This window comes from Eptesicus fuscus, chromosome 3 (genome assembly GCF_027574615.1).
Source record: "Eptesicus fuscus isolate TK198812 chromosome 3, DD_ASM_mEF_20220401, whole genome shotgun sequence".
Classification (NCBI taxonomy): Eukaryota; Metazoa; Chordata; class Mammalia; order Chiroptera; family Vespertilionidae; genus Eptesicus; species Eptesicus fuscus.
In genome coordinates, this window is record NC_072475.1 from 58,981,585 (window position 1) to 58,994,444 (window position 12,860).

At 43.7% G+C, this 12,860-nt stretch overlaps 1 protein-coding gene across 2 annotated transcripts in view; it reads right to left on the reverse strand.

Moving 5' to 3' along the window:
* Positions 1 to 293: 293 nt before the first annotated feature.
* Positions 294 to 12,860, reverse strand: part of STXBP5L (syntaxin binding protein 5L) — a 218,925-nt gene continuing 206,358 nt past the window's right edge. For both annotated transcript variants that reach the window (XM_054713945.1, XM_054713944.1), the window contains 5 exons: positions 11,988 to 12,348; positions 10,731 to 10,896; positions 6,403 to 6,514; positions 1,346 to 1,566; positions 294 to 615 (listed from right to left, as the gene is read on the reverse strand). In XM_054713945.1, the coding sequence (XP_054569920.1) occupies positions 574 to 615; positions 1,346 to 1,566; positions 6,403 to 6,514; positions 10,731 to 10,896; positions 11,988 to 12,348 (902 nt within the window). In that variant the 3' untranslated portion in view covers positions 294 to 573. The remainder of the gene's footprint in view (positions 616 to 1,345; positions 1,567 to 6,402; positions 6,515 to 10,730; positions 10,897 to 11,987; positions 12,349 to 12,860) is intronic.

Genomic DNA, 12,860 nt, shown 5'->3' on the forward strand with positions numbered 1-12,860 from the left:
CTAATGAAAGTTATAGATGAGAAGAAAACTTTGGTTTTGTTTTCTCTTCCTTTTCAGTTGTATGGTAAATGTACTAGAAATGCACTGATAACTTCTAATGCAGATTTTTTAAATTGCGGGATGTGGCCCAATTTATAAAAATAGTTTACCATTAATCTTTTTTTCTTCTGTCACAACATGCTTTTTTTCTTTTCCTCTTAAGATGTTAATTTATCATGCAAAGATTTTTTTCATTAAGTGCATTAATGCTTTTGTTTGTACAGGATTTTTTCAAATCAGGAGGACTCCCCGTAGTTCCTAAATGTAAATCCTTAGCAAATGACATGCCAAGACGATAGCTCCATTCCACGTGGGAAACGGCAAATGCAGCCATACCTTGGGATTCTAGCCAGGGTTCCAGCCTTTCGGTTGTACAGTGTCTCTGATAAGTCTCTCTTATGATAACTTCAGATGGGCTGTAACGGACATTTTGTAGAAGAAACTGGCTTCGAGCAGTTGAATAGTGATGCTGGGAATTAAATTTGGTTTCCCTGAATTATGGTTTCTCAAAGCAGTCACAGCTTCTTTAGAAGTTTAGAATTGGTACCATTTCTTATCCTTGTATTTCAGCATTAACTGCAAAGAAAAAATAGTCACCGTGAGATGTTAAAAAAAAATCTTAAAAAGTGTTAATCAAGCAAGCTTATATTGAGTTAGTCATGAATATCTCAGTAAATCTTGAAACTTATAAAACTTCCTTTACTTTGTAAAATAATGACAAAGTCTTTTTTTAGAAAAACAAACCAAGCTATAAATACTCAGCTGACAAGAAATAATTTTCAGTGATTGAGACAAAAGGAGTGTGTGGAGCCTGGACTCGCCCTGAGCTCCACGTTGCAGCAGATGCACAATATACAGCATATCAGAACTAATGGGAGATTTTCTTCTAGGGCAGTGGTCGGCAAACTGCGGCTCGCGAGCCACATGCGGCTTTTTGGCCCTTTGAGTGTGGCTCTTCCACAAAATACCACGTGTGGGCATGCACGTACAGTGCGATTGAAACTTCGTGGCCCGTGCGCAGAAGTCGGTTTTCGGCTCTCAAAAGAAATTTCAATCGTTGTACTGTTGATATTTGGCTCTGTTGACTAATGAGTTTGCCGACCACTGTTCCAGGTTATCCCCAAGATAATGGAGTGTCAATGTATTACAGCATTTTTAAAAAGGATTTTTCTCCCAAGTACTGGAGGGACTGTAGTGGGACCCAGGATGACTTACAGTGAGTGGCATCTCTACGTAAGCTTTCTTGTGCTGGACCTAAATGTTTAAAGTTATTACTGTGTGAAGAAGCCTACATTTACTTAGTTACCTCATGTGCGTGTTTGGAAAACGCTTCCGCACTGGTCATCATGCCCGCAGTTTTCTCCTCCAGCTCTCCTAGCCTCTGCCCCCTCTCGTCCAGTGCGATCCTCGCTCGAGTCAGCTCCCCCATCACCCCGCCTGCAGCGCCTTTCATCCCTTCCATGCTGCCGGGGCCAGGAATGTGCTGGGCAAGGCTGCGGGATGCTTTTCCTGCTGCAGCTTCCCCAACTGGGGATTCAAGCCAGAGCAATAGAAAACATTCGTCAGTGATTCAAATAGTGGCAGTCAAGTTTATTACCAAAGTACTTATATTAAATCCTACTGTCACACTTCTCCAGTAAGAGACAGACATATTTGACCCTGTCATTGCACTTACACAAGAAAAATGCCTATGAAAGAGACTGTGAGAGCTATTGTTGCCACATCCCTTTGTGTGTGTGTGTGTGTGTGTGTGTGTGTGTGTGTGCGCGCGCGCGCCACACAATATGGCCTAATCACATTTTTTTGGTTATTTTTAAATTACAGTTGACATACAATAATACATTAGTTTCAGGTGGTACAACATAGTGATTAGACATATATATACTTTATGGAGTGATCATCCCAATAATTCTAGTACCCATCTGACACCACACATAGTTATTAAATGCTATTGACTATATTCCCTATGCTGTACTTTACCTCCCCATGATTGTTTTGATAACTGGCATGATAACTGGCCATTTGCATTCTTTTTAAAAAAATATATATTTTATTGATTTTTCACAGAGAGGAAGGGAGAGGTAGAGAGAGTTAGAAACATCGATGAGAGAGAAACATCAATCAGCTGCCTCCTGCACACCCCCTACTGAGGATGTGCCCGCAACCAAGGTACATGCCCTTGACCGGAATCGAACCTGGGACCCTTGAGTCCACAGGCTGACGCTCTATCCACTGAGCCAAACCGGTCAGGGCACCATTTGCATTCTTAATCCCTTCATCTTTTTCACCCAACCCTCCAAACCCCTCCCTTGCGGCCATTACCAATTTGTTCTCTGTATCTGTGAGTTTGTGTTTTATTTGTTCGTTATTTTTTTTAAAGTTTTTTTAGTCGGCTGCTGCTTGTTTGGGTTTTTGGACCTTTGATAGATTTTGGGAAAGTTGGGCCTCTTGTGTGGAGGAGCCATTGGAAGAGGCTGGGGCCAGGCAGGTGAGCTGAATGGGATGGGGTGTCAGGGATCACCATGCTGGGGTGAACAGTACTAATCTGGTTAATGGGGAGCACCGATTTGGTCCCTCTTGCACTGGTGGCAGGGTGGGAGGGGAGCTCCGCAAAGGAACAAAGGCACCTGCCAGGCTCTGTCCTGGAGAGCTGCTCTGGCCCTGCCCCCCCCCCACCCCCAGTCCCCCTCCCCAGCCTTGCCCTGAAGTTATCAATTTAGCTCCTCCCTGGAGCTTTTCGAGGTGCTGCTCCTGTGCTGGAAATTAGAGTTTATGAGTTTTTGAGTGAGTGAGTCTGTGTAACAAGCAACTTGAGGTTCTCCGCAGTCTCCAGTAGCCCCCTGTCCTTCCCAGATGTGATCCCCACAGCTCTTCACAGCCAGATGTTACGGGGACTCTGCTTCCTGCTACTGGAGCCCTGTGCTGGGGAGCCCGGTGTGAGAACAGACCTCCATGACTGAGAATTCCCTTTAGATTCTAGTCACCACACTGGGGGTGTGGGACCTGCCCATCTGAGCCTCGGCCCCTCCTACTAGTCTCCATGGGGTGTCTGTCTTCTTTATATTCTTAGTTCTAGGAATTCTGTTCAGCTAGTCTTCAGGTGGTTCCATAATCTATTGGTAATTTCGAGGTGATCATGGGAGGAGGTGAGCAGGGTTTGCCTACTCTGATCCTGACAGGTAGCACGATAATTGCATCCTTGATGTTGCTGAATTGGGGTGTTCACAGCATATGTGAACTCACATTAGTGTCTGTTCTGATCACAGGTCTGTTCTTTTGTTTAAATTTGGACCCAAGTCTTCATTCCAGTGTTCTCTGTTTATCTTGCTATCAGCCTTTATAGGTCTCAGTTGTTGTTTTTAAATCTCTCTCTCTCTCTCTCTCTCTCTCTCTCTCTCTCTCTCTCTCTCTGTCTCTCTCTCTCTCTGTGTGTGTGTGTGTGTGTGTGTGTAAATACTAGAGAATGGAGTATATGCATGATGGGCATTAATATAAATATGATGAAATTTGGTTACTTCATAAAAGACTAAACATTTACCTATCATTTACAAAGCTTGGTTTCATTTAATTTTATGAAGTAATTTTTAAAAATTGAAAAACAACTGTCTTGGTAAAAATTTAGTGAGCGTTCCCAAAGAGGCAACATTAGGAATGGAATCTAGATCTGTAAGAGCCTTATTGGGATATAATTCACACACCATAAATTTTTTCCTTTTAAGTGTATAAGTCAGTGGTTTTTAGTGTATTCAGAGTTGTGCAACTGTCACCACTATCTAATTTTAGAACATTTTCATTACCCCAAAAGAAACGCCATAGCCATTAAACAGTCACTTCTTGCCCCAGTGCCTGGCAACTACTAATCTATTTTCTGTCTCTATGAATTTCTCATTCTGGACATTTTATATAAATGGAATAAATCATATAATAAGTGACCTTTTTTTGTCCTCCTTCTTTAACTTAGCATGATGTTTTCAAGGTTCATCCATGTTGTGGCATATATCAAATTTCATGCCTTTTTATGGCCGAAGAATAAATATTGAATTGTATGGAAGCACCTAGATGTTTTGCATAGGTAAAAGTTTAAAGGATTTTTTTATCTGCAAGATCAAATGATGATAAGATATTCTAGAAAACCTTATTCCCCCCCCCACACCCTTTTTGTAACCTTCCTCCCTTTTGGAAACCATTAACTTGTTCTTTATATCCATGGGTCTGTTCTTGTTTTGTTTGTTAATTTTTTTTTCTTTTTAGATTCCACATATTAGTGAAATCACAGTATTGTCTTTCTCTGTCTGACTTATTTCATTTAGCATAATACCCTCTAGATCCATCCATATCATTATAAACTAGAGGCCCGGTGCACGAAATTTGTGCACAGGGTGGTGTCCCTCAGCCCAGCCTGCACCCTCTCTAATCTGGGACTCCTTGAGGGATGTCTGACTGCCAGTTTAGGCCCAATCCCACCAGAATCGGGCCTAAACTGGCGGTCGGACATCCCTCTCACAATCCAGGACTGCTGGCTCACAACTGCTCGCCTGCCTCTGCCTGATTGCCCCTAAGCACTTCTGCCTGCCAGCCTGATCACCCCCTAACCACTCCCCTGCCAGCCTCGGATGCCTAACTGCTCCCAGCTGGCCCGATTGCCCCTAACAGCCCTCCCCTGCTGGCCTGGTCTCCCCAAACAGCCCTCCCCTGCAGGCCTGGTCACCCCCAACTGCCCTCCCCTGCGGGCCTGGTTCCCGCCAACTGCCCTCCCCTGAAGGCCTTGGTCCCTCCCAACTGCCCTCCCCTGCAGGCCTGGTCTCCCCCAACTGCCCTCCCCTGCAGGCCTGGTCCCCCCAACTGTCCTCCCCTGCAGGCCTGGTCCCCCCCAACTGCCCTCCCCTGCTGGCCTGGCCCCTCCCCCAACTGCCCTCCCCTGCAGTCCTGGTCCCCCCACCTGCCTTCCCTACTGACCTGCTCTCCCTCAACTGCCCTCCTCTGCCAGCCCAGTCACCCCTAACTGCCCTCCCTGCTTGCCTGATCACCCACAATTGCCCTCCCCTGCAGGCCTGGTCCCCTCTAACTGCCCTCCCCTGCAGGCCTGGTCCCCCCCAACTGCCCTCCACTGCAGGCCTGGTCCCCCCCAACTGCCCTCCCCTGCAGGCCTGGCCCCCCCAACTGCCCTCCCCTGCAGGCCTGGTCCCCCCAACTGTCCTCCCCTGCAGGCCTGGTCCCCCCCAACTGCCCTCCCCTGCTGGCCTGGTCCCCCCAACTGCCCCCCCCTGCAGGTCTGGTCCCTCCCCCCCCAACTGCCCTCCCCTGCTAGCCTGGTCTCCCCCAACTGCCCTTCTCTGCCTGCCTGGTCACCCCCAACTGCCCTCCTCTGCTGGCCTGGTAACCCCTAACTGCTCACAACTGCCCTCCCCTGCAGGCCATCTTGTGGTGGCCATCTTTGTCCACATGGGAGCAGCCATCTTGTATCTTGGAGTGATGGTCTATTTGCATATTACTCTTTTATTAGACAGGATGGCAATATTTCATTCTTTTTTATGGTTGAGTAATATTCCATTATATATATATATATATATATATATATATATATATATATATATATATCATATCTTCTTTATCTATCGATGAACACCTAGGTTGCTTCCATATCTGGATACTGTAAATAATGCTGCAATGAACATAGGGGTACACATGTGTTTTTTAATTAGTGTTTTTGTTTTCTTTGGATAAATACCCAGAGTGGGATTGCTGGGTCATATGGCAGCTCTATTTTTTTAAATTTTTATAAAGGAATATCTGTACCATTTTCCATAGTGGCTGCACAAATTTACATTCCCATTAATAATATACAATGAAAATACATTCTTAACTTCTTTCTAAAAATGTTGCCTAATATCTTTCTACTGATTTTTTATTACTGGTCATCAGAGTCTCAGTGGTAGATATTAAAGTAATTTGCTCTGTAGTATTGATAAACCATGTGTTCAGAAGAAAAAAATCTGTTTCCCAGCAGTGGTTAAAGGCAGGCAGGTTCAAAAATGTTGGTTTTTTTTTACAGGCGTTAGTAACTGAATGTCTTCACTCTGCCTTGCAAACATGATCTACTTGCAAATGACACATCTATTAGCTTACTCATTATTTGCATGAATTTTACATACTATTTTTGTTAAACTATTTCCTACTATAAAGTGATCAACTTTATTCAGGCTTAATAAACAGAAATAATTTTCATGGTATAGAAGCAAAATAATCCACTCTAGAATTTGAAGTCATATATTATGTTAAGTCACACACACACACACACACACACACACACACACACACATCTTCTATTTTGTAACACAATTTTAGGATCAGGAGTTTACTCACAGAGCTCTTCTCTGTCAAAGGTTTGTCCACTTCCACCAAACAGTCCCTTTAGGAAACCTCTGTTTTGAGCTTCTGGTGTCTCTATGGGGGTAAACAGATCTCCCAGCATGTCCTGTATCCAATTCGAAGAAAAAAGCATTGGAGTAACTACAAATAAATTAATAGATCAAAAGATAACACTGTAGTTGTTAGAGCACATAATGAAAAGACAGTTTGCTTTCCATATTTTTCTATGATTTTGCTTTGCTCCCAGTCCTGTCTCTGTCATTCCCTCTCCTTCTTTTCCTTTTCTCTAGGAATTGCCATCCTAAAATTTTCATATTTCTGCGTTCTTATTTCCTTTACAATTAGAAAGCATGGGAAGATAGTATATTCACTTTAGGTTTAATTTTCACTTGGTCAATGACTATTAATCTAGACTTCTGATCTTTTTCAATTACTAGCTTCTGCCTGACCTAGTCCCTCTCCTAAACAAGCATGAGTTCCCTATGAAATGGGAAGCCTGTGGTGGCATGTGGAGGGAGGCTGGATTTGTTTTTATATCAAGTACAAGATTATGAAATGGCTCAAGATAACTTAAATGAGTCAGACAGGCAGCTACTGCATGGTGAGGCACAGCTGAGTTGTTCTCAGTTTGGTGTGCTTTAGTGACTGGAGAAAAATCTTGGAAATACGGATGCTCAGGCTTTACTCCAACACACTCAATCAGAATCTACAAAAATGCGCTCTGGTTATCTCTACTTTATACTTGTTCTCCAGGTCTTTCTAAAGCAGATCAAAATTTGAGAACTATCAATATGGGGGAAGGGACTTCAACCACAAGTCAGATCTGTGACCTAATGCCAGTTTGTCTAGGAGCTTGCTATATGACTTCATCTTCATCTCCCCTCACCTCCACTCAGCAGACCTGAGTTCTCCTCTTTAATCCTTTCTCTTTGGAATTGGCAGTATACCACCTATTTAGTTTTCCAAGCTAGAAACCCAGGAAGAGTTATTAATTCCTTCCTGTCCCTCACTCCTACTGCTAATAATCCTCCAATCCAACTGACTACACTTCTTAGCTATTGAATCTGCTAACTTTCTCCATCCTCACTGCTGGCTGCCTCATTTCAAGCCACTGTTATTTTTAGCCTTAATTATTTTTTAAAAGCCTCCTAATTGCTCTCCCCACCTTCAGTCTTTATTCCTCAAAACCAATTGCTATACTGCCACCAGAATACTAGTTTCAATAAACACTTTGCTAAATCTTTTAAACTAGTGGCCCGGTGCACGAAATTCGTGCACGGGGGTGGGCGTGTGTTCCTCAGCCTGGCCTGCACCTTCTCTAATCTGGGACCCCTCGAAGGATGTCCTACTGCCGGTTTATAGGGATTGGGCCTAAACCAGTAGTCAGATATCCCTCTCGCAATCTGGGACTGCTGGCTCCTAACCGTTCACCTGCCTGCCTGCCTGCCTGCCTGATTGCCCCTAACCACTCTGCCTGCCAGCCTGCTTGCCCCCAACTGCCCCCCACCGCTGGCCTGCTTGCCTCCAAATATCCCCCCTGCCAGCTCGATCATCCCCAACTGCCCCCCTTGCCAGTGTGCTTGCCCCCAAATGCCTCCCCTGCCAGCCTGTTCACCCCCAACTGCCCCCCTGCTGGCCTGCTTGCCCCCACCTCCCCTCCCCACTGGCCTGCTCGCTCCTAACTACCCCCCTGCTGGCCTGCTCACTCCAAACTGCCCCCCCCCGCTGTCCCAATCACCTCCAACAGACCCCCACTGACGGCCTGCTCGCCTCCAACTGGCCCCCTTTCTGCTCTGCTTACCCCCAATGGCCCCACCCACAACTGCCATCCCATCCTGGCCTGATCACCCACAACTTCCCTCCCCTCTTGGCCTCTAACTGCCTCTACCAAGGCCCTGCCACCATGGCTTTGTCCAGAAGAACGTCTGGAAGGTCTCCTGGAAGGTCTCCCAGTCTAATTAGCATATTACCCTTTTATTAGTATAGATAGAGGCCTGGTGCATGGGTGGGGGGCAGCTGGTTTGCCCTGAAGCTTGTCCCAGATCAGGGTGGAGGTTCCCTAGGGGCGTGGGGTGGTCTGGGCGAGGGGCCTGTGGTGGTTTGCAAGCCAGCCACGCCCCCATGGGGTGAGGGTCCCCGCTAGGGGGGCGTGGCCAGCCTGGGTGAGGAGCTGAGGGCTGTTTTCAAGCTGGCCTTACCCCCTTCAGGGTGGGGGTCCCTGCTGGGGTGCCTGATCAGCCTGGGTGAGGGGCTGATGGCTATTTGCAGGCTGACCACGCCCCCCAGTGGGAGCTCTTACTCCATGGGGGAGTGGCCAGCCTGGGTGTGGGGCTAATGGCTGTTTGCAGGCTGGCCAAGACCCCCAGAGGGGAACCTCACCCCATGGGGGTGTGGCCAGCCTGGGTGAGGGGCTGAGGGCTGTTTGCAGGCTGGTCATGCACCCTGGTGACTAAGCTCCCAGCTCCTCCTTTTTTTCTTTTCAGCACCTCCTTGAGCTGAGGCCAGGGCCGGCTTGAAGCAGGTATCTGGGATTTATTTATCTTCTATAATTGAAACTTTGTAGCCTTGAGTGGAGGCCAGGGCCGGCCAGGGTGGGCAGGAAGCTTGGCTTCCTCCATCGCTGGGGGAAACCCAAGCTTCCTGCTTGCTCCAGCTCCGTGGCTGCTGCCATCTCAGTTGGGCTAATTTGCATACTCACTCTGATTGGCTGGTGGGTGTAGGGGAGGTACAGTCAATTTGCATGTTTCTCTTTTATTAGATAGGATGACTTCCTGTTGCCCTTGGGGGAAATGCCCTTGGGATAAAAGGAGCTTAAAGGTGATCCAAGCTCTGTTCTTGACTAATTCCCCAGCACCATCCTCACTCTTTTCACTTCCCAACTCTGAACTTTGTTGGCAGTTTCCTAAGCCTCTGGGCTTTTGCATGGCACTACTCTGGCAAGAATATCATCACCTTTTCCACCCCCAGCCAGCCATTCCCATGGGGAACTCCTACTCACCCTTCACACTGTAGCTCCCTTCGCGCCCCCTCCCCGCCCCCCGCCCCCCTCATAGCTTGCTGCCCTGCCCCCTCCTGTAGCTTTCCCACGCCTGCTTGTAGCTCGCTGCCCCACCCTCATAGCTGATCCGTGATCCTGTCATTAAGCTTCACGGGGTAACGACTCTTTGCATATTACATCTTTATTATATAGGATTCCTAGAGCCTAGCCAAGTACCAGGCATAGAGGATCAACTCAGTATTTGTTGAGTAATGATAATAACATTATTTATTTATTTTTAAAACTTTCTATATTTCAGGCACTGTGCTCAGTGCTTTATATGAATTCTTCCTTGATTATCACACAATGCTCTAAGGTAGAGCATACAGGTAGGCTAAGTAAAATACCCACAGTCTTGCAAGTGGGCAAAATACACTTAAATAGTTCAGATCTTATACTCTTAAACTCTGTGTTATAATAAATGGCTTTTCGTTTTCTTATTTGTAAAAAGAGGGGATTGAACCAATAAAATTTCTAAGATATTTTTAAATTTTTGTGACCACTTGTACTTACCCAAGGTTACATAGGCTTTTATATTTATTCTGTTTCTAGGCTATGCTTGCTGCTATGATCAAGGACAAATGCTCAATTCTAACCCACAGAATAAGTATGTGTTTCTTTTGTATGGCTTTTAACCAAATTAAGTTTTCCTTTAAAAAAGTCCATGAACTCCCTGAATTGTATGCAAAGTTGTTGTGTGTACAGACATATCCTCCATCCTGGAGGAAGAGTTTATCATCTTTCAGAGCATTCTCCACAGGTAAAAAAAAAAAAAAAAACCAAAAAATTAAAAATTAACCATTAATATGCATAATCTTCACATTTTCCCCTCTTACTTACTTTTTCTGTGTATACCTAGAAACACACTTGGTAGGGTCACAGTGATGAACATAATATTCAAGACATATTCTAGGAAAGGCATATTTATTGTCTGGCCCAATAATGTTCTAGCTTTTATTTTTAAAACAATGCTTTTTTTAAAAAAATTATTTTTTAAAGAGAAAAAGGGAGGGGGGGAGAGAGAAAGAAAGAGAGAGAGAAACATCAACTGGTTATGGGCCATTTTCCCCCTCCCCTCCCACGCCACACACACATGCACTCTGACTGGGCATCAAACCTACAACCTGGGTATGCGCCCTAATCGAACCAGCCACCTTTTGGTGTACGGGAAGATGCTCCAACCAGCTGAGCCATACCGGCCTGGGCAGTATTTTAGTTTTTCCACATCTCTCTCATTCTCTCTCTTTTTACAACCATTCCAATGATTTTTTTGTGCCTGACCTACCTGTAGATTATCACACATTTCTTGGCTGTACGTTAGCCGCTGAATTTCAGTAGGAGAGACCAGGTATAATGCCTGCCCTTCATTAGTAAAACAAAATGTCCGTGCTATCCTCATGTCTGTCAGTGGCAAATAATTAACATCCAACATTGGGCGAAGACTAGGCAGGCTGCATGGAAAAAAAGCAAATCCACATTTTTATATTGCTTGTAAATCACACCTCAAATGCCAAGCGGAGAAAAATAAACTTGTAATTATATCCCAAGCTTTGAAATCATCCTGCTAATTCCCATATGCACAATGATTTTAAATTATTCCAGATTATAAAACCAGCACTTTGAAAAAAAAGTATTAATTTACCATCTAAAAATAGTTTGCAATTACAATTTAAACCCTAGAACCTTACCATATAAAATGAGACCTGAAATATGTGCTGTTGGAATAAGCTTTTCATGAGGTCCTAGCAGTGTGCTGTCCAAGGTGGTAGCCACTAGCTACATGTGCCGATTGAGCAGTTGAGATGTGGCTCGTCTGTATTGAGATGTTCTGTAAGTGTAAACTATATACTGGATTTCAAAGACTTAATATGAAAAAAAAATATTATTAAAAAGTATATGTTATGGCATTTCAAGTAACTAAACTCATTTGGATATGAGTCCAAAACACACCCAGTTAAATAGAATCCAGATTCATGTCAGATTCAGTCATGGGTGGTGGTGGGGAAAAGGTTAATTCATTAACATGTGTAAAATAGTGGATGCAAATAATACTTTATTTTCTATGTCCTAGAGAAGCTAAAAGGATCAAATTAAATTCTGTATGTAAAATTCTTATGTGGACTATGAAACATAGTAAAAGTAACAGTTCACTTATTTTCCTTATAGTTTCTTTATCTTTATATTTCTAGTGCCTAGTATAGCTTCTGGGAGATAACATAGGCTCAATAAATATTTGCTGAATGAAAGTGTGAGTGACTGGAAAATCACTCTTTCCCTAGATTCTTTAATGTCAATTAAAATATATTTTTATTCACAATGCAAAGAATTTTAACAAAACAAAACAAAACACCCAACCAAATCAAAAAAATAAAAAAGCTAAACTCTTCTCAAATTGTAGAACAATAAGACATTCAAAAACACAATGAAACAAGGATTTCAGGTTGCTTCTTTATAACATCTTGCAGATTACACATATACTTCTCAGAAGTGTACCTTGTTGGCACTGTTGTGATTACAGATAATTTATAAAGAAGGCAAGTACCTCATTATCATGATATGCCCATTGGCACAAAAGCATGCCAAGCAGGCACTGTTACACATGACCACCACGTCTGCTTGCAGTATAAAAGATGTCTCGGTGATGTTATGAACATAAAGGCAAGTCTGAGAAGGCAGTGAGAAAACTTTGGCTTGTTTTTCTGAGCAGATTATTGTATACTGATGATCTCCTATTTCTTGTGACAGAGAGGGGCAGTTCATGACCAATTTCCTTCTCCAAGATTTTTCATTTTCATCTATGTTGTTTGGGTCCCTCCAAACTTCATATGGTGGTTGCATTAATCCACCAGTTCGATCCATACAAGAGAATGTTAGCACAGCTCCTTTCAATGAGAGGAATGTACCTGTAAAAAACAATTTTATGTCATTGACATGTGAAATTCTTTCTAAAACAGCTGTTATTCATCTATGGGCAATAAATGTTTTATATTATAATTTATATCTATAGTATAATATTGCAATAATATACATGAATCAGATTTGTGAGTCCATTAGTTCCAACAACTTGCATGCATAGAAGGTTAGTTCTGACAGGAGCCTAAGACATCAACTTGTTGTATGCCCTCAGCAGACTAATAAGAAAGTGGAGACCCAGAAAGATGATTAGACTTGGGCCAAGTCAAGCTAGTTGCTGAGTCTGGACTAGAACTCAGGTTTCCTGATTCCTAATCTGGTGTTCTTTCTTTATACCATATAGTCCCCCTTAAAATCCTTTCTTTAAAAAGCAAATTTCAGAAAGTGTTTAATTTTTATTTATTAAAATAATTTCAACTGAAAAAATAATCATGTCACCTGATTCCACTTCTCTCATAGGCTCATTCACTAGGAAATGTTGTTTTCCTTCTTCTGAAATTGA